This window comes from Podarcis tiliguerta (genome assembly GCF_965153285.1).
Source record: "Podarcis tiliguerta genome assembly, chromosome: 17".
Classification (NCBI taxonomy): domain Eukaryota; kingdom Metazoa; phylum Chordata; class Lepidosauria; order Squamata; family Lacertidae; genus Podarcis; species Podarcis tiliguerta.
Genome location: NC_139550.1, coordinates 22,552,553 through 22,573,117, shown reverse-complemented (window position 1 = coordinate 22,573,117; position 20,565 = coordinate 22,552,553). Strand labels below are relative to the sequence as shown.

General features: G+C 44.4%; 1 protein-coding gene and 1 long non-coding RNA gene across 4 annotated transcripts in view; both read right to left on the bottom strand.

The window, feature by feature from the left end:
- Window positions 1-1,974: 1,974 nt before the first annotated feature.
- MOB3B (MOB kinase activator 3B) overlaps window positions 1,975-20,565 on the bottom strand; it is a 97,728-nt gene continuing 79,137 nt past the window's right edge. For all 3 annotated transcript variants that reach the window (XM_083420751.1, XM_083420753.1, XM_083420752.1), the window contains exons 3-4: window positions 13,695-13,897; window positions 1,975-6,628 (exon numbers count right to left, since the gene is read on the bottom strand). In XM_083420751.1, the coding sequence (XP_083276877.1) occupies window positions 6,599-6,628; window positions 13,695-13,897 (233 nt within the window). In that variant the 3' untranslated portion in view covers window positions 1,975-6,598. The remainder of the gene's footprint in view (window positions 6,629-13,694; window positions 13,898-20,565) is intronic.
- The window catches only part of LOC310668043, a 94,650-nt gene continuing 76,059 nt past the window's right edge, over window positions 1,975-20,565 (bottom strand). Inside the window, exon 2 of the long non-coding RNA XR_014506573.1 lies at window positions 1,975-6,049. This is a non-coding gene — a long non-coding RNA (uncharacterized lncRNA). The remainder of the gene's footprint in view (window positions 6,050-20,565) is intronic.

The following is a 20,565-nucleotide window of genomic DNA, read 5'->3' as shown; positions in this document are numbered from 1 at the left end:
AGATTATCTGCAGGCAAACAGGTGGGTCACTTCCTCTCTCTTGCATAGCCAGGTCAGCAAGTTAAGTCTTTTCCAAGCTAAAATGATCGATGATTCTGGGTTCTGTATAGTTTGTTGTTTTTTTTTAAAGTTGCTGAGAGAAGTGAGGTCTGTCTACTATGGTGTGCTCATGGTGTGCGCAATATATATTAATACTTGGCTAGAAGGATTAAGGTTCTGGAGGCATCTTATCCTAATTTCCAATTATGTTAAGTGGTCCACAATCCATCTGATTCCATTAAGCATCTTAGAATGCACAATACCTTTATTTATTTGGTGGGAATAAGATGCACATAAAAACGTGGGTAGCAGAGGGTGGAGAAAATCAGCAAAACTGTTTTGTTGCTCCCATATTCGACACTGGAGGTTTCTCCTTGGGCAAAACATCTGAGGAACTTCAGTGGTAGTTTAACTATGATATTGGCACCATTTAAGTTAAGGAAGCCCAGACTTCCATAACAGAAGTGCAAGCCATGATTAGCTTACTATGCTGATGCTGGTAAGATGCTCCTAGAGGCTCCCATTTTTATTTTTTTAAGTGTTGGTGCTGACCTTTAAAGCCCTAAACGGCCCCGGTCCAGTATATCTGAAGGAACGTCTCCACCCCCATCGTTCTACCCGGACAATGAGGTCCAGCACCGAGGGCCTTCTGGCAGTTCCCTCACTGCGAGAAGCCAAGTTACTGGGAACCAGGCAGAGGGCCTTCTCAGTTGTGGCACCTGCCCTGTGGAACACCCTCCCATCAGATGTCAAGGAGAACAACAACTAGCAGACTTTTAGAAGACATCTGAAGGCAGCCCTGTTTAGGGAAGCTTTTAATGTTTAATGTATTACAGTATTTTAATATATTTTTGGAAGCCGCCCAGAGTGGCTGGGGAAGCCCAGCCGGATAGGTGGGGTATAAATAATAAATTATTATTATTATTATTATTATTATTATTATTATTATTATTAATTATTATTATTTTCATATCCCAAGCCTTCAGGTGCTGGGTATGGTTCCCTCCTCCCCCTTTCATCCCCGCAACAACTCTGCGAGGCAAGCTGGGCTCAGACAGTGACTGGCTCAGTGAAGCTTCCTGGCTGAGTTTCTTGGGGATTTGAACCTCGTCCAACACTAACCACATTGGCTCTCCAACCAATCCATGCAACAATATGCCTGTTCAGGTCAGATGTCCTTCTAGGACAGGGAGAGAACATGCAGCAGTATCTTCCAATGGAGGTAACTTGTGGGTTGACCCTGATTTTAGGTTCTGAATGTGCATTCTAGGATATGCTCTGTTCACACGGGGGCCAGAGAGACTGGTTGACACTAGGTCAGTTGTTACTCATCGCACATGGAGTTATATATCCATAACTCCCTTGCTGCACAGTCCTACTAGGGAACGTGAGTAAAGGCAGATTAACTGCTTTCAAACTCCTTGCGCTCCATTGCTGGTACTTTCTTCTTATAAACTTATGAGTTTCTTGGACCAGTTTGAAAAATACTGCAACAGATGAGGAGGCTCATCAGTTTGCTCACAGCATGAATGAATCTAGCTAGCTGGGTTAGATCCAGATTTAAGTCATATGCAGAGTAAGCCCACTGGAAGAATGAGACTTAAGTTACTCATAACTTAAGCCACATTGGTTTTAATTAGCCTACTTTAAATACGACATCTTGGATCTAAACTGCTCTTTTTACTGCTGGGCTGTTCAAGACATAAATCAGGGCAAGCAGATTCCAAGAAAAATGTCTGACTCCAAACCTTTTCCAACATTTTTAATTAAAGTAAAAAGGTAAAGGTACCCCTGACCATTAGGTCCAGTCACGGATGACTCTGGGGTTGTGCGCTCATCTCGCTCTATGATGCAGATGCAGAACACCTGTGGGGTTGTGCTGCTTTTTGTGTGGTATTTCAGTTGCTTACAAGCATGAATTATGATTGATGCAGCTTTATATCGTTTTGTAAAACTCATTTTATTTCATTGACAGCATTGGTCTCATCATACAGTTGAACTCTTAATTTAATCACACACATAACTAAAATATTCTGCAAATGCATTGACTTTGACACTGCTAAAGCCCACAGTGGTAGAATTTGATCGATTGATGGGGCAGAAAAAGAACGATGTAATCTAACCAATTACTTGCTGAAAAACGTTAACCCTAAAAACACTACAAAACAAACCATAGTCTTTGTCTAAATTAGTGGAGGGGAAACTTCCATATACCATCACAGACCAGGTAAGACACATTAACTTGGGAAACTGCTCTTGGGAAACTGTTCCGACATAAAACTATACCCACTTCAAAAGCAGGGACATCTGAACAGTCAAAAAGAAGCAGCATTATTTTATCAGTTTCTAATATCTGTTTTTTGCTGGGTTCTCAAAACAGAGTTGAGAATGCACGACAGATGGAGTTACTATGCCTGTGTTTAATAAACTGTTGAAATCTCAGGCCAGCCATGTTTTATTCAAAACTTCAGAAGGAGAAAATCAGTTCATAGTGGCCACCAGATGTTTTGCCCTACAACTCCCATGATTCCTGATCACTGGCCATGTTGCTAGGAGATGTAGACCAAAACATCTGGAGGGGACCAGTTTAGGGAAAGGCAGCTGCAAAGCATATGTACTCACCTTTCACTGTCCATAAAATAGAATGCTCCCAAAAATATTTTATCATCATCAGGGTGAGCTGTTTAAGATCCAGACTTAGTAGCATTGTTACCTTCTGCAGATTACCGTATTTTTTGCTCTATTAGACTCACTTTTTCCCTCCTAAAAAGTAAGGGGAAATGTGTGTATGTCTTATGGAGCGAATGCAGGCTGCGCAGGCTGCTGAATCCCCAGAAGCCAGAACAGCAAGAGGGATCGCTGCTTTCACTGCGCAGCGATCCCTCTTGCTGTTCTGGCTTCCGAGATTCAGAATATTTTTTTTCTTGTTTTCCTCCTCCAAAAACTAGGTGCGTCTTGTGGTCTGGTGCGTCTTATAGAGCGAAAAATATGGCAATCTGTGAACAGGGACCCCAGGGCCTCTCTGATAAACTCCCATCAGTTTTATCTTGTATCCTGGGACATTAACCGTTGTGAAATTCAACAGAGATCTCTGGCCAGTTTGCGGGCTTTGAACCCTTGTTTATATAGACTACTTTTAAAAAGCTGAGCTTCCAGTGCATCTTCTACCACTATGAACAATGGAGAGCAACAGTCGACCCCACCCACCCAGAGTAGTGGCTTAGAATTTGGCCGCTTCATCCCTTACAAAGCAACTCTGTGCAATGAGACAATAGCGATTCACCAAATTGTATTAAAGCTGTCCCTGTTGCCTCAACGCTCTTCCAAAATCTTACCCAGAGTGGTTCCAATCAACCCAATCAGGTCCCTGTTATTTAATTCCCCTGGGGTTACATGTTAAAATAAATTCTAAATGCCAGGTTATTGAAAGAGACAGGCACAAAGAATTTCGTCCTCAAAACATAAATGTGCCATCTGCTGGCATGGTACCATGGGCGCTAGGTTCAGGAAGTTGAGTATCCAAAACATTGTCGAAGTTCTCAGGTTGCTCTGATCCTGGCTTAGATGTGAAAATTCTTGAAATAGCAGAAAGTTAAACCAGTAAAGTGTTGTTGTTTTTTAAATGGAAACAGTAATCTTTACCACTTAAATCCTGAGCGGTAGAAGTGGGGTAGCTCATTCGCTGTGTTGTGTTTAAATGTACAATGTTCTTGTCAGGATTGAGGTTAGGGGAAACTGGTTCTTACCAGTTTTGCGGTAGAAACCACCTCTACCTAACAGTGATGAGATTTGCCCTCATGAGATCACAAATCCATTCCCGTAGCACTTCTGCATATTAGTAACCTTCATCTTTAAATAGAAAAAAATTACATTGATATTGTGATTCAAAACTTCACATTTTTGTGTTAACTGTAAAAGTTGGTATTCAGACCATATGGGAACAAAAACATGTGCATATCAAAAATAACTTCTTGCAGATTCCCAACATCTTTCGATGCAAGGTTAATACATACTGCCTTGTCCCATCAATATTTTTAAATCTTCGCCTCCTGTGGGATTAGTTTCCAAATTATTGATTTTCAACAAGTCAAAGAATTACCAGTTAGTCAAAGGACAAATAAATTCCAAAGCTATTTATATGATCAAAGACTGGACTAAATTCCACAGAAGGCACATGGCGAATTCTACAGTACTCCTTTCGTTTTCTAAATTGCATCTCTAAAACTGTGTCAGTAAACACTGGTTAATAGGCTTAGCCGTGGATATCTCTTGGCTGTTTGCGGATGTCACCAATATCAATTTCACTGGCTAAGACTCGGTGACAATTCATCTGTTTACTAAGCTTTGGAGGGTGGGTATTTTATCAGACACCAGACAAAATGGAATGAGTCTAACATCATCATCTTAATCATTATTCTTGCAACATTCAATCATTATTCTTGCAACATCCAACAAGGAGTTTGTTTTTCATATTACGAGAAGGGATAAAATTAGGAATGAAGGACAGCAATCGGAAGAACAAGACATGTACGTAACCACTCCAGTCAGCCACACATGCAACTTATTAACTACAAATCTCTTGCACTTACAAAGTGCATCGCTTTTTAACAAGCACTGGGATGCTGCCTTAAAGCCATGCTCCTTTTATCATTTCCTCAAACAAAGGTCTCCTTTCCCCCACTCAACATTGAAACCAGTATCACAATCAGACCAACCACCAATTTCCTGGTAAGTGAAGTGGTCAAGAAAGAAAACAAACGTTTTAGTAGAAAAATAATTGAGGCACAGTGGCATTTCGAAGCATTTGCCAGGTCATCTTGAGTAAGGTAAAAGAAGATCTAGAAAGCTGCATAGGTGATCACGACATGTACTATGGTCTCATAGTGTAGCTCTCACTGAATCACTATAATTGCAGTTCAGAGGTGGGCATGCGCAAGCCAGCTCTCTGAAAATGCCCTACAAGTCACTGATTTCAATAAACATGGTGCAGCTGAGTGACGCTTATAGGGCTAACAAATTGGAATTCCTTATGACTCATATTATCTCTCTCTTTCTGTCACTCAGAAGTTGTCACTGCCTTCCTTTTTTAAAATAACAACAATAATAATTCTCCCTAAGTCAGGAACAGGAATTTGTGGCACTCCATATGTTGGACTACAAATCCCATCAGCTCCAGCCAGCATGGCCAATAATAAGGATGTTGGCAATTGTAGTCCAATACCTTCTAGAGGGCCACAGGTTCCCCATACCTGCGCTTTTTGTTTCCTTAGTGGGCTCTGCATGCACATACAAACTGTGCCTTCCAAATTCTGAAATGTATTACAGTAGTACCTTGGATCCTGAAGGTCTTGCAAGTCCAACGTTCCGGAAGTGAGTGTTCCGGTTTGCGAATGTTCTTTGGAACCCGAATGTCCGGCGCGGCTTCCGATTGGCTGCAGGAGCTTCCTGCAGCCAATCAGAAGCCACGCCTTGGATTCCAAACGTTTTGGAAGTCGAACGGACTTCCAGAACGGATTCTGTTCAACTTCCAAGGTACCACTGTATTTAATCCATGAATCTCATGCATCAGAGCATTCTCTATGGCCTCCTTCCAGAAGCTGCCATTGCTACTCACTATCACGAGTTGGAAAACAACTTTTTATAGTGTGTGTGTGTGTGTGTGTGTGTGTGTGTGAGATTTGGCATTTCTTTTCCCGGTTTGAGTGAGCCTGCTGCCAGGGGAAAGTAGAGAGAAAGCCCCCACAGTTTTTATCTGGGACCTCAGGACTGTGGTGATCATTGCAAGTGGTTTCAGGACTGAGTTAAGGTCTGTAGGTATCAATCCTAGAGAGCTGTAACACAGGCAAGAAGCACACACAAAACTCATGGTGTTTTGAAAGTAGCCACCTTTCTAAGGCATGACAGTTTCAAGTGGAAAAAACCAGTTTGTCTGTTCCACTAGGTAATTGATCACTTCCCTACCTGAGCTCTGGAAGACAAAGATTGATGCCTAAAGTATCAATCTCAGTTTCTGGTGTATATATATATATATTTATAAATGCACATCATCTCTTTTTCCCCTTTTAGGCAAAAAACAGGCTGAGAGTTACTTTCTAAGCTGATTTGGAAAAGGCAGCCAGATACTCTGCTGAGGTCTTTAACATGTACTGTACCCGAAAACAATGTATTTATAACCATAGTTTAACAATCGTTGGTTTTGAAAGTACACCGAGAGACCAAACTTGCAGTAAAGCTTTAAGAGCAGGAAGGTGGACGGAATCGAATTGTAGTCTGACGAGTTCCTCCTCACTCATTCAGGGAATACGGAAAAAAGAATCATTTTGTCCTTTCTTTCCAAGTCATCCACATCATTCCAAGGAGGTACTGAGCAGCATTTTTAGGGTTAAGAGCATACACAACTGTGGGAAGGTGTCTGTGAAAGCAATAAACTCCTGTCCCTGACGGTTCCTGCTTTTTAAGGATTAAAGGAGGCAAGTTTTCCCTCTGAGGGCTGGCGTGTCCTCTAGGTCTTCTTTAGTTAGCAGGAAATTGTGTTTTTCGTTCATTCAACAGTGGTTCTTCAATGACACATCCGGGCTGTCATCTCTTTCTGTAAAACAAGGGAAGCAGTTAAAGTCACAAGTCACTCCTTTAACATATCACAAATCTGGGCAGGTTTTTGACACCAGCAGCGGTTATTCTGTGCATCTCTACAGTGCTGGGGAGCCAAGCAGCAGGGGATCTGCTGTATATACACCATGTTCAATTCCCAGCATCTCCAGGAAGACTTGGGAAAGATTCCCGTCAGGTATCCTGGAGAAGTGTTGCGTGTCGAGGTCCCCAAGCCACCCCCCAATAATTCACACATCACACATCAATTTTGGTTTGGGTTTTTGGCACGATTTTGGCCACAACTTTATTTAAATACACACAAGTGAGTGGTTGCTTAGGCATCGGTTTCGCCTATCTGTCCTTGCCCAGGGACAGAACTGACTTCCGGATTCCAGCGGAAGCCAGTGAGGGAAACCTCTGCGCAGGTTGAAAATCGCAATCCGACCCATGGAGGCATCTCTGCGGAACTGATCCGGCCCAGGCAAGAAAAACCTTGCTGACCCCTGCTTTCTGATGTTTCTCAAATGGACAAAACAGATTCAAGCATCAGCTCCTGTTTGTGTTATTTTGACTTCTAGCCACTGAGCGGCGCCAAGCCTATTGCTGTGGCTGGGAGATGAAACTTGATGCGGGACTATTTTTAACGGTACAGCCTTCCAAAGAGAGATGAATTACAGGTGGTTACTTGCCCACTTTTCCAAATTCCGTTTCGATTCAAAGGTGCAGATGCACCCTGAATGAGGATGTTGGAATCCTCACATCTGCTCCACAAAACAGCTTTTGGACCACTTCTCTCCCAATCATTAAAAGATGACCCTCTATGAGCTTCTCTGTTTTGAAATACCCTGGGAATACAAACAGCAGAATATCTGGAAAACACTGCCCTGCAAAATAGCTTTTGCCTCACTCACTCCAGATCCTGTCCTCAGACAGCCCCAAGCTCAAATGTTTATGATCAAAGTACTCCTAACTGGCTATCCCAAGCTCTGAATGGGAAAATAAACACACACAAAATAAGATTCCTATCTGGTTCTGTATCTGAGTTAAACAAATGCTGCCTCAGGTGTATTTTTAAGATGTAGGCATCTTAAAGCCTTGAGTTTGTAAAGGTTTGAGTAATTAAACTATGGTCTTTTAAACTCGGGGCGGGGGGGAGTATTATTATTTTTCGTTACTACAGTGGTACCTCGGGTTAAGTACTTAATTCGTTCCGGAGGTCCGTACTTAACCTGAAACTGTTCTTAACCTGAAGCACCACTTTAGCTAATGGGGCCTCCTGCTGCTGCCGCACCGCCGGAGCATGATTTCTGTTCTCATCCTGAAGCAAATTCTTCACCTGAAGCACTATTTCTGGGTTAGTGGAGTCTGTAACCTGAAGCGTATGTAACCCGAGGTACCACTGTATAGTAAGACATTTTGTGTTTTTATCTTGTAAGCCGCTCTGTGATCTTGGGATAAAGGGAGGTACAGAAATTAATTAATTATCATCTCTCCCTTTGCTGCAAGTGCACTAAAGGGCCATACCAAAGTACCCCTTTCTTTTACAGCTTCTGAGAGCTGATTTATGCAGAATGAGATGAATTTTCTGCCTGCGCAACCATTGCCTAGGAACCAAGTGTAATGGTGTGAGTCTATTTTTTTTAAAAAAAGATGATTAAAAAATGACCTAGACAGCAAAGCTGTCATTCACCACTAAGTCATTCTGATACATGAGTGTCTTCTCTGTAGTTTTTATGCCTATAAAATGGGGGAATATCATCTACCACTTCAGGTGCGAAGGGTCAGTCTCGATCCCGTCCTCCAGAGCATCTGGCTTCATATCTCAGCATTTTGCCATAGCTTAGGCTTCCGCAAGCTGGTACCCTCCTCACATTTTAGTTGCAACTCACATATGTGGGACACACATGGTCTACAGCATGAGTAGGCAAACCAAGGCCCAGGGGCCAGATCCGGCCCAATCGCCTTCTAAATCTGGCCTGCGGACGGACCAGGAATCAGTGAGTTTTTACATGAGTAGAATGTGTCCTTTTATTCAAAATGCAACTCTGGGTTTTTTCTTTCCAAAATATAGTCTGGCCCTCTACAAGGTCTGAGGGACAGTGGACCGCCCCCCTGCTGAAAAAGTTTGCTGTAAAGGTAAAGGGACCCCCGACCATTAGGTCCAGTCGTGACCGACTCTGGGGTTGCGGCGCTCATCTCGCTTTACTGGCCGAGGGAGCCAGGGTACAGCTTCCGGGTCAAGCATGACTAAGCCGCTTCTGGCAAACCTACTTGCAGGAGGAGGGACCGAGCAAGGGGAGCTCACCCCGTCGCAGGGATTCATTCCCCCCCTCCAAAATATAGTTTGGCCCCCCACAAGGTCTGAGGGACAGTGGATCGGCCCCCTGTTGAAAAAGTTTGCTGACCCCTGGTCTACAGCAGTCTCGTCTTCCTAGAAGGCATGCCCAGAGAATCGGGGGGTTCTCTCCCAGCCCCACCTGAAGATGCCAGGGGTTTAATGTGGGGCCTTCTGCATGAGAAACAGATGCTCTGCAGCTGGAACATCTGAACTGGAAGCAGACTAAAAAGCTGCAACGCAACACAACAAGATGACTCAATGGTCTAAGCAAACCCATGAGCCTACGCAGACCCAAATGAAAAGACTCTGTGGGCTTGTGAATGTTTGCAATTTCAAAACAGAAGCAGATTTTTCCTCCTCGTTTAAATCATTCCGTGCCCATAAAGGCCAATCAACAAAGGCACCAACACAAAGCCGTTTGCTAAGTGAAAAACAAACACGACACACTCACGTAATTCCAAATGCCAGCATTGCAAAATTACAGTCCCATATTTAAACATCCAATTAATTATGAAAGCAACGTGGATGTGAGGCAAAGCAAACCTGCGCACAGATTTTCAGCGTGCACGGAAATAAGCAGCTGCCTTGGTATTTAGCCATCAAGAAATGCAAAATGTTCCCTTTTTAATTATAAACTTGTTGCAACCTGAACCGAGCTCTCCTTAGATCTATGAACATGGCAACGAAGATTTAATGGAGAACACTCCCGCGAAAGTCTGAAGGAAATGCTGCTCATTCGCCTGGATGGAGGACGATATAGACTGGGTGTGGAAAAACTTTGGCTCTCTAGATGTTGTTGAACTATGACTCCCAAAACCCAGGGCCACTGGCCATGCTTCTGGGGCTGACGGGAATTGTAGTTCAACAAGATATGGAGAGCCAAGGTTCCCCACACCTGATATAGAGGGTGCGTGTGTGTAGAAAGTAGCCTACTCTATGAAGGTAAAATGCACATCTCAGGCACGCAACCTCTGGACTGTTGCCCAGAATGACATTTGGCTCTGAGACTAAAAGTGACTCCCCAATAGTAACACGAGCAGCCACTCTCTGTGGCTCTTTGCAATTCCCTGCAGAAATACTTTGAGCAATATTCAACTGAATTAGTGCAGTTACGGTAGAATTATCTCTACGAACCAACCCCTAAATATGCTCCAAAACAGATTTAGGGGGAACGCTGGGAGATTTCTCCTTGCACAACACTACGACAGACTTTGCATTTGCATATTTTATTTTTGATATATTTCTTTCCCCGAATTCCTCCAAGCACACATGTCAACTGAGGGAGGTGGGTAGCACAAAATGTGGTGATTACTCCTATTTATAAACACAGAATCAGTATCTGGCTGAGCGGAGGCTCGCGTTGTGCGCAGCTCATGTGCTATAACCGCAGCACTGCCCCCAAAACCTTGCAGAACCGGTCAGCAAGACTCTCAGTACAGTGGTACCTCGGGTTAAGTACTTAATTCATTCCGGAAGTCCGTACTTAACCTGAAACTGTTCTTAACCTGAAGCATCACTTTAGCTAATGGGGCCTCCTGCTGCTACCGCGCCGCCAGGGCACAATTTCTGTTCTCATCCTGAAGCAAAGTTCTTAACCTGAAGCACTATTTCTGGGTTAGCAGAGTCTGTAACCTGAAGCATATGTAACCTGAAGCGTATGTAACCCGAGGTACCACTGTACGATGATGCCCTTCCTCCATCGATCCATGTCCCTGTTAGCTTTGCGCAGTGGCAGTATCGTAGCCAATGAGGTTAATCTGAGGCGCGATTATTGCTAATTGAAAACTTTGTCCCTGTTAGCATTTTCCACCTCTTCCCTTCACCTGCGAGCTCCGTCCATAATCACATGGTCTCCCCTCCCCCATCCATGCAACACATATCTTTGATGTGGAGATTACTTAACAGAATATACACACCCCTTGACTGTAAGAAAAACTCAAAGAGTCTTCAAAGAAACCTCTCAATCATCATCACATTCCCGTAATTAACGCCGGAAGGCAGAATGCACCAATAATGCTAAAAATAATGAAATGAACTTAATTTTCTTTTTTGAAAAAAAATAATAATCTCACAAACAAAGGGTGAGGGAATTACAGTCAGGGCTTGGAGACTGTGGACTCTCTTTGCTTGGCAGTTTTTCTGAGCAGAAGTTGGATGGCCATAATAATGATAATAATTTATTATTTCTACCCCGCCCATCTGGCTGGGTTTCGCCAGCCACTCTGGGCGGCTTCCAACAAAAATAAAAAATACATTAAAATGTCACACATTAAAAACTTCCCTGAACAGGGCTGCCTTCAGATGTCTTCTAAACGTCAGATAGTTGTTTATTTACTTGACATCTGATGGGAGGGCGTGCCACTACCGAGAAGGCCCTCTGCCTGGTTCCCTGTAACCTCACTTCTTGCAGAGAGGGAACCTCCAGAAGGCCCTTGGAGGTGGACCTCAGTGTCCAGGCAGAACGATGGGGGTGAATGCATCTGTCCTGGATGCTCTAGCTGAGATTCCTGCATTGGACTAGATTACCCCGCGGGTTCCTTTCCAACTCTACGATTCTGAGATTGACAGCTGGAAGCCAAAGACACACAGAGCACGCCTGAAGTTTTCTGCAACTCACTGGGCTCAGTACTTCTGTTCACTGGGAACAGCTCCCTTTCTGAATCCTACCTCCCACCCACCCCCCTTCCCCACTTTGTAATTGCTCAGCAAGCACTAGGAAATCCATAGAGACAACAATCCTGTTCTTTATTTTATTCTCTCTCTCCCATCCTTTTCTAGGAGGGGATGGGAGAGCCTCTTAGAAACAAAAGGGAAAAACCAGGACTAAATGAGTGAGCGACAAGTTAATAATTGAGCAGTATTTAGCATTGCATAAAAAAGATTAACCTTGCCGGGTCAGTTTCATGGGTATGGAGGGACACACTTGGAACAGTTCTTTGTTAAAAGACTGCCTTGCACTACGCAAATACTAATATTTTGAGACTTCCCAGCACTTGAGCGACAATGTGGCTTTCTCATGAAATGGCTTGCCTCAGAGGATGAGGTCTGGTGGGTGTTTAGACTTGAATATACCTACCCCCCCCTCCCCTCAAATGCCACCTGAACCTTGAGATAAAGTTTCAAAGTACGAGTTGGGTACATAAACTTGGGTGTACATTCTCAGGCCCTTTGCAACCACGTGTAGATTTCCACATAGCTAGAAGGTCCAACAAACAGGTGATGTAGTCATCTGTTTACTTTATATTCTTAATCAAATATAAAAAGTTAGCTGCTTGGTAGCGTCTTGCTTTGGCAATGAAAAACCAGAATCTGCTTTCGAAACGCTCCTTGCTCTTTATTATGATTGATTTTTCTTCCTCCCCCGAAATGCAGCTCCATTACATTAATTAAACTTAGCAATCAACTACAACCTGTAGATTGTGCAATTGTAGCTGGATTCGGTTAAAAGCCAACAGCCTGCCGTGTGCTCACAGGGGGGAAATTATTCATGCCGTACTTAAGCAATATGATGTGCAAGCTTTCTTGCACAGATGGATTGGAGGGGTGGAGAGACCCTTCTGGGTTGAATGTAAAATCGATCTTGATACTCCCAGAATGATCAATCCAATTCTGGAAAGACTTACAAGTCCCGGGGGAACTGAAATTACATCTGAGGCATGGGTCAGTGCCATCACTTCCCTTCACAACAAAATACACCCAAGGAAACTGGATAGCTCAGTTGGTTAGAGTGTGGTGCTGATGATGCCAAGGTTGCAGGTTCAATCCTTGTATGGGGCATATTATTGCATTGCAGGGGGTTGGACTAGATGATCCGCAGGGTCCCTCTTCCAACTCTACAATTCTATGATTCCAAACTGACAGAAAACTGGTAGGGCTCTATTGGCCCAGGAGATCTGCAGGATAGCATAATCTGGAAAGCCAACAAAAACAGATCTTTGGTTTCTTCATTCTGCCCTGGAACTGCATAACTGAAGAGAGACTCATTCTCACTTCTGCCACCAGTGAGAAATCAAGGTCCATGTTTTTTTATATTTTGTTTTTTTAAATATTTATTTATTAAGGATTTTCTTGTTTTACAGAAGTAAGTGTAATGCCTTGTTGTTGTTTTCCATGTAACATTTTTACAAATCCATTTCATTTGTTGAGGCATTAGGGGAAGAAGAAAAGAAAAAGAAAAAAAAAAAGAAAAAAGAAAGGGGGGGTGGAGAGAGGGAAGATGGATGTGGGTGGGGTCGGGTGGCGGTGTTTCTATTATGTTTAATGTATGTAGAGTTTGGGGTCAGCGTTGTTTGTGTTGTTCACTTGCGTTCCTTTGGTGGTGAGAGAGGTTGGGGTTGGCCTAGGGTGTGATTGTTTGCTTGTGATTGGCTGTGGTGATCTTTGTTTTCGTGTGTGAGTGGGGTGGGTGGGTGTTTTGGATCAGGTTAGCCATATTGATTTGTATGCTGTTGGTGGATTATTGTCATTGTCCTGTTGGGCTGTGTATGTGATAAAGGGGAGCCATACTGGGGTGAAGGCGTCTTCTTCTGTTTGTCCCCGTGTCAGTTTCAGTTTATTAGTTAATTTTTCTAGTAGGGCTGTTTCCCATACTATTTGGTACCATTGGTCCATGTTGAGTGGAAGACTGGTCTGACCAAAACCCTTGACCAAGGAAGGAGCAGCTGCCCCTGCTGGCTTTGCATTTCCCTCCGCGGCTAATAAATAAATAAAGCACTATAACGCTTACCAAAGGCTCCAGTTCCTTGCGGTCTATGAGGGTGAGCTCCGTCACGAAATAATAAAAGTGCTTGTAACAGGTGTTGACGTGGGCCTCAGCCCCCATGATGATAATGCGGTCAAAGTGGTGGATGTAGACGTGGACAAAGACCCGGAAGAGCCGGCACAAGATCTTCTTGCAGATCTGAAGGAAGTTCTTTGGGAACGGCACGCCTGGGAACGGAAAAGGAGAGGAGGTTGAGATCTCCCACCCTGTCATGATGGCGGTTGTTGTAAGTATAGGGAGGGTGATCCGATGCATGCAGCGAAAAGAGGAAGCTCAACGCTGCGCACAGGGAATAAACAGCCCCTCAACAGTCACTCATAAAATTGCAACACCAAATTATCCCCAGCGACTGAGGGGTACCCAATCAGATTTGTGGCCATCTATACTAACCCACCCAGCAAAAGAGGGATGTCTTGGTTGCCCCCACCACAACCCATGCTCTCCATGAAGGAGAACCCGCTTTGACAACTGGGCATCCAGAGATCTCCACGAGGTCGCAACTGGACCTGTGCCAGTCGCAAAATGCGCCTGGCATCTGGCTAATTTTGAACACTGCTTCTATAACAAAGAGGACGGTGCTCCTTCAGAAGTAAATAAGCCGCGAAGCACAACCAGTTCTCCAGAACAGCCTACATATCTTGATTTGATTTCAGTCTATTTATTTATTAGATTTGTATAGTGTCCTTCATCATAAGATCTCAGTGTTGTTAACAGAATAAAATACAAGATAAAGACAAGTAAATAAGTAAAGCAAAACAATTTATATTTGGGTAATTTACATTTTCCCACCTATTTGTTTATTGTTATTATTGTTATTTAAATTTGTATACTGCCCTGTGCCCGCAGATTTCACAACATTCTTCCCATTGTTAAAAATCCACACTGGCAAATAGCCCATATGCACTTAATAATTCCTGGTGCGTCGTTGCAAAATAATAATCATGATTTAAAAAAGACTTAAAAGTGGCTGAAGACGAAGACGAAAACTTACACGATAATCTCCAACAGCGGAGATAAATTTTAACAAAAGCACGCACAGTGGGCAGACAAAGAGGGATAAAGACATTAAATTAGATCACTGAGCTGCTGTCATTATTAGGAGAAGAAAAGATGCTTGGTGGAATTTCTGAGCTAGCAGCTACTTGCTGAAATAGAAGAAAAGAATTTACTCCTGGATGGAGTAACTGGCTGTGGTTCCAGCAGCACTACTGACTCAGCCAAGATCCAGTCTCTGAACAAAGGAGAATGACAGAAAGATTTGGTTAACCTGGAGTTTACAATCCTGGGGGGCTCCAGCTATATTCCACTCCCCCACCCCCTTTACAAATTGCCAAGTTATTACACAACAGATTTGCAAGCTTTCCAGCCACGCACTCCAGGCTCCTAAAGTATCATCCTCGCAGATGTGGTGGCAGGCCTGGAAAGAACCTGAAGCTGATCTGATTCAACTTCCAGCCCTACGGCTGGAGAGCTCATGCAAGCTGAATCCCATTCACGCTGCCACAATAACTCCTGTACTGAGTTGCGCACGTGTACGCATGCGTTTGTACAACTCCGGACCTTTTCTAGGATGGAAAACAATCTAGAGCATGAGTAGGCAAACAAAGGCCCAGGGGGCGGATCTGGCCCAATTGCCTTCTAAATCCAGCCCGCCGACGGTCCAGGAATCAGCGTGTTTTTACATGAGTAGAATGTGTCCTTTTATTTAAAATGCATCTCTGGGTTATTTGTGGGGCATAGGGATTCAGTCCGGCCCACCACAAGGACTGAGATAAGATAAGATATTTATTATTTATACCCCACCCATCTGGCTGGGTCCCCCCAGCCACTCTGGGCAGCTTCCAACAAAACACTAAAATACAATAACCTATTAAACATTAAAAGCTTCCCTAAACAGGGCTGCCTTTAGATGTCTTCTACAAGTTTGGTAGTTATTTTTCTCTTTGACACCTGGTGGGAGGGTGTTCCACAGAGAGGGCGCCACTACCGAGAAGGCCCTCTGCCTGGTTCCCTGTAACTTGGCTTCTTGCAGCAAGGGAACTGCCAGGAGGCCCTCAGTGCTGGACCTCAGTGTCTGGGCAGAATGATGGAGGTGGAGACGCTCCTTCAGGTGTACTGGGCTGAGGCCGTTTAGGGCTTTAAAGGTCAGCACCAACACTTTGAATTGTGCTCGGAATGGTACTGGGAGCCAGTGTAGGTCTTTCAAGGCCGGTGTTATATAGTCTCGGCAGCCGCTCCCAGTCACCAGTCTAGCTGCTGCATTCTGGATTAATTGTAGTTTCCAGGTCACCTTCAAAGGTAGCTCCACATAGAGCACATTGCAGTAGTCCAAGCGAGAGATAACCAGAGCATGCACCACTCTGGCGAGACAGTCTGCGGACAGGTAGGGTCTCAGCCTGTGTACCAGATGGAGCTGATAAACAGCTGCCCTGGACACAGAATTGACCTGTGCCTCCATGGATAGCTGTGAGTCAAGAATGACTCCCAGGCTGCGCACCTGGTCCTTCAGGGGCACAGTTACCCCATTCAGGACCAGGGAATCTTCCACACCTGCCCGCCTCCTGTCCCCCAAAAACAGTACTTCTGTCTTGTCAGGATTCAACCTCAATCTGTTAGCCGCCATCCATCCTCCAACCGGGACGGTGGACCGGCTCCCTGCTGAAAAGGTTTGCTGGCCCCTGATCTAGAGGGTGGGCAGAAAGTAAAGTTTCAATGTTCCATAGATGTCTTAAGAGCTGATGTACACATTATGTATGGGGCTTTAATTGCTCTCCAGGCACAATGTGCAAAATGGAATGTTCAACATCGTAAAAAACCACACACAACCAGTTTAGCAATGGTTGTGAGTTTCTGGGAATGGGCCATAGGCAGGTCCTAGAAAATCAGAGAGCACTGCCCTTGTGCGTATTGTGATACACAGCTTCCTGTGCTCTTTGTGTAGTTTAACCTCTGGTTTACTAGTGTTGGAGAGCTCTGCAGCAACCTAATGCTTGAGACAAGCAGGAGTGCTGCCATGGAACTGGGCTGGACAAGGGTGAAGAAGGGAAAAATGGAATGGGTTACTAAAAGTAACTAAAGTAATGTTGTAAAGTAATGTTGGTCAGCATGCAGTGATCTACAGACATAAAACAAATTCACACCCAGGCGTCTTCCAAAAACCCAACCCAAACCCCAAAAGTCCCATGGCGATCGGCAAATGGTTACAGGGACAGGATCGTGAAATCTGGAAGCCCCTAGCCATGAACCGGCACGTGGGTGGTGGATACAGATTCAGTCGTTCTGACTCAAGGAACGAGGCAGTTGAGCAGCTCGGCAGCTGTATCCATGACTGAGCAGCCCTTTTTAGGATCCACTCTGCTCACCCCGAAAAGGGGAAGGGGCTAGAAAAGGTGCCCTAAACATAGCCTGCCTCCCTTCTTCCCTGACTGGATTACTGCGCCCAGTGGGGTCATCACCTAGCGGTCGTAGAAGACAATTGCCCACCCAGAATCCAATGTCCCCACTGTGGAAGGACGTGTGGATCCAGAACTGGCCTCCACAATCACTTATGGACTCATTGTTAAATCCGTGTTTGTGGAAGACAATCTTACTCGGCTACGAGTGATGCCAAAGAGGAATGCACATGGCTTTCTAAAGAGTGGGGACATAGCCATGGCTACGGTGGGGGTCTAGCCAAGTTTTTTGCCCCGGCTGAAGCCTCAAGACGGGTGCCATTGAGGCCCCCACCCTGTTTGTGTGTGTTTATGCAAATGTGCATGGGGGTGCCTAATTGGGTCTTTGACCCGGGTGAAATGAAGCCTAGTTTCACCCCTAGGTGGGGCATAAGACCTGGGTCCAAAGCAGTGGTTCCCAACCTTTTTTTTTTGTTATGCCCCACCTAAGCATCTCTAAAATCCTGATGCCCCCTCCCCCCATGACAAATAATAATAATAATTATTCAAAAAGTGAACTCCTATTCATGTGGAGGAAGCCTAAAAGGCCATTAACTTGGTCTGAACAAGCTTCCAAATTGCCCCCCTTAAAAAAGAAATTGTCCCCCTGTGGGGCGTGTGCCCCACGTTGGGAACCATGGGTCTAAAGGTACCTGGGAAGTCCTTGTGATATTATTATTATTATTATTATTATTATTATTATTATTATTATTATTTTATATACTGCCCTATACCCAGACATCTCAGGGCGGTTCACAGAACAAAAGCAAAATATAAAACCACAAAATATATAATCAAAATAAAATCAACAACCCAAGAAAAGCTGATGTTATGAAGTTAGCATAAATTAAGATCTACTTCTAAAGACACCTTGAGGACTCATTACATTATTAATTTTTTGGTATGGATTATTATCCTGATCCATCCATCGTTTTTCTATTATGGAGAAGGGTGTTTCATTCGTTCGGTTTTCTTTACCAAATCACAGAGCGCCTTAACCTCTAATGGAGAAATTATATGCCGTCAGCTGTGATAAACACCGGCTCAGCAAAGGACTGTGAAAAGCAGCTCTAATGGCCTTAAAGCACAGAGAGCCGCTGTCAACTCGTGGAGCAGTCCTTCATTTGCACTGCCCACATCTCTCTCTCTTGAAACGCCCCCTTTCAAAGCAGATTTTCACAAGGCGATTCGTACAGTAGCCCTGTTAACGCAGATATATGTTGTCCCTTGGGGCCAAGCTTGACATCTGGAGCACAGCAGCAGATGGGCAAATGGCTTGCTTCATTTGTTTCCCAGTACAGTGGTACCCTGGTTCTCAAACAACTTGGAACCCAAACATTGCAAACCCAGAAGTAAGCGTTCCAGTTTGTGAACTATTTTTGGAAGCCGGATGTGCTCCGTTTTGAATGTTACGCTTCCAATTTGAGTGCTGCACTTCTTGTTATGTACTAAGCTTGGGGAAGAAATGGAGGCAATGAGAGATTTTACTTTCCTGGGCTCCATGATCACTGCAGATGGTGACAGAAAAGCAATGACAAACCTAGACAGCATCTTAAAAAGCAGAGACATCACCTTGCCAACAAAGGTCTGTATAGTTTGAGATATGTTTTCCCCAGTAGTGATGTATGGAAGTGAGAGCTGGACCATAAAGAAGGCTGATCGCCAAAGAATTGATGCTTTTGAATTATGGTGCTGAAGGAGACTCTTGAGAGTCCCATGGACTGCAAGAAGATCAATCCTATCCATTCTGAGGGAAATCAGCCCTGAGTGGTCACTGGAAGGACAGATCCTGAAGCTGAGACTCCAATACTTTGGCCACCTCATGAGAAGAGAAGACTCCCTGGGAAAGACCCTGATGTTGGGAAAGATGGAGGGCAGAAGGAGAAGGGGACGACAGAGGACGAGATGGTTGGACGGTGTTCTCGAAGCTACCAGCATGAGTTTGACCAAACTGTGGGAGGCAGTGGAAGACAGGAGTGCCTGGCGTGTTCTGGTCCATGGGGTCACGAAGAATCGGACACGACTAAACGACTAAACAACAACAACAAGTCCTCAGGTACAGACACTTACCTAAGGGATCCGATGCATTTTTTTGGTTAGGAGATCAGCAATTTCACATTTGAGTTATTTAAGGACTCTTGGAACCCAGCAATTTGTTTGTTTTTAAAATTGTCCCTATTGCCTCAAACTTGGTCTCATTCCCACTATTTGCCACAGTTCCTCCGATTCCCTTTTTGAGGACATGACAGAGGTCTGTCCTACATTTTCTGAAGCTAAGGTGTTCCAACTTCTCTGCAATTTCCCTTCCCTCTTCTACCGTGCCTTATCAAGAAAGGGGGGGAGAAAATCATGCAAGCAGAAGCCATTTGAAATTATTTCTAGCTACTCCATAGCACCTGAAAAGCCGCAAGCTAAAACCACAAATGTTTTTTAAACCACCCGTGCTATTTTAAAATAGTCACTTTTCTAGGTGCTGCCTATCCTTGGGCATTCAAAGCACTAATGGATCAGGGTTTGCATATGCACCAACAAGTTGAAGCAGAGATCAGAATTTGGCAGCCAAGGCCATGTACTTTGCATTATAATAAAAGAAAGAAAATGCACCAAACACATTGCCCCAGAATTTGAAAATTTGGAATAACTGAAGGTCAGAGCAATTGCCGGCCTGTAATTCTTTTTTTTATAGAGTAACTATGTTCTTCCCTTACATACAGCTGGCTACACAAAGCTCAATGCGCAGGCACATTAAGCTACACAAATATCAATACCGTCGTTGCCCTTCCTCCTAAAAACATAGAAATAGAGAGGGAGGAAGGGAGGAAGGAGTTCAAGAATTAGATGTACAGTGGTAAGGTAAAGGTAAAGGGACCCCTGACCATTAGGTCCAGTTGTGACCGACTCTGGGGTTGTGGCGCTCATCTCACTTTATTGGCCGAGGGAGCCAGTGTACAGCTTCCAGGTCATGTGGCCAGCATGACTAAGCCGCTTCTGGAGAACCAGAGCAGCGCACGGAAACGCCGTTTACCTTCCCGCCGGCGTGGTACCTATTGATCTACTTGCACTTTGACGTGCTTTCGAACTGCTAGGTTGGCAGGAGCAGGGACCGAGCAATGGGAGCTCACCCTGTCGCTGGGATTTGCACCGCCGACCTTCTGATCGGCAAGTCCTAGGCTCTGTAGTTTAACCCACAGCGCCACCCGCGTCCCATGTACTGTACACCTTTATGTCCTAGATATGTTTAACACATGCTCTCTCCAAAGCCTACCAGGTACAGAGAATTTTTGGCCAGCAAAGCAAGAAACATCTTCAAGAGGTGAGGAATGGGGAAACAATCTGTTAAGAAAAAGGAAAGCCTTGTCTCTGATTCTGGGAACTTCTCATACGGTTTCTTCAAGTCTCAGTAA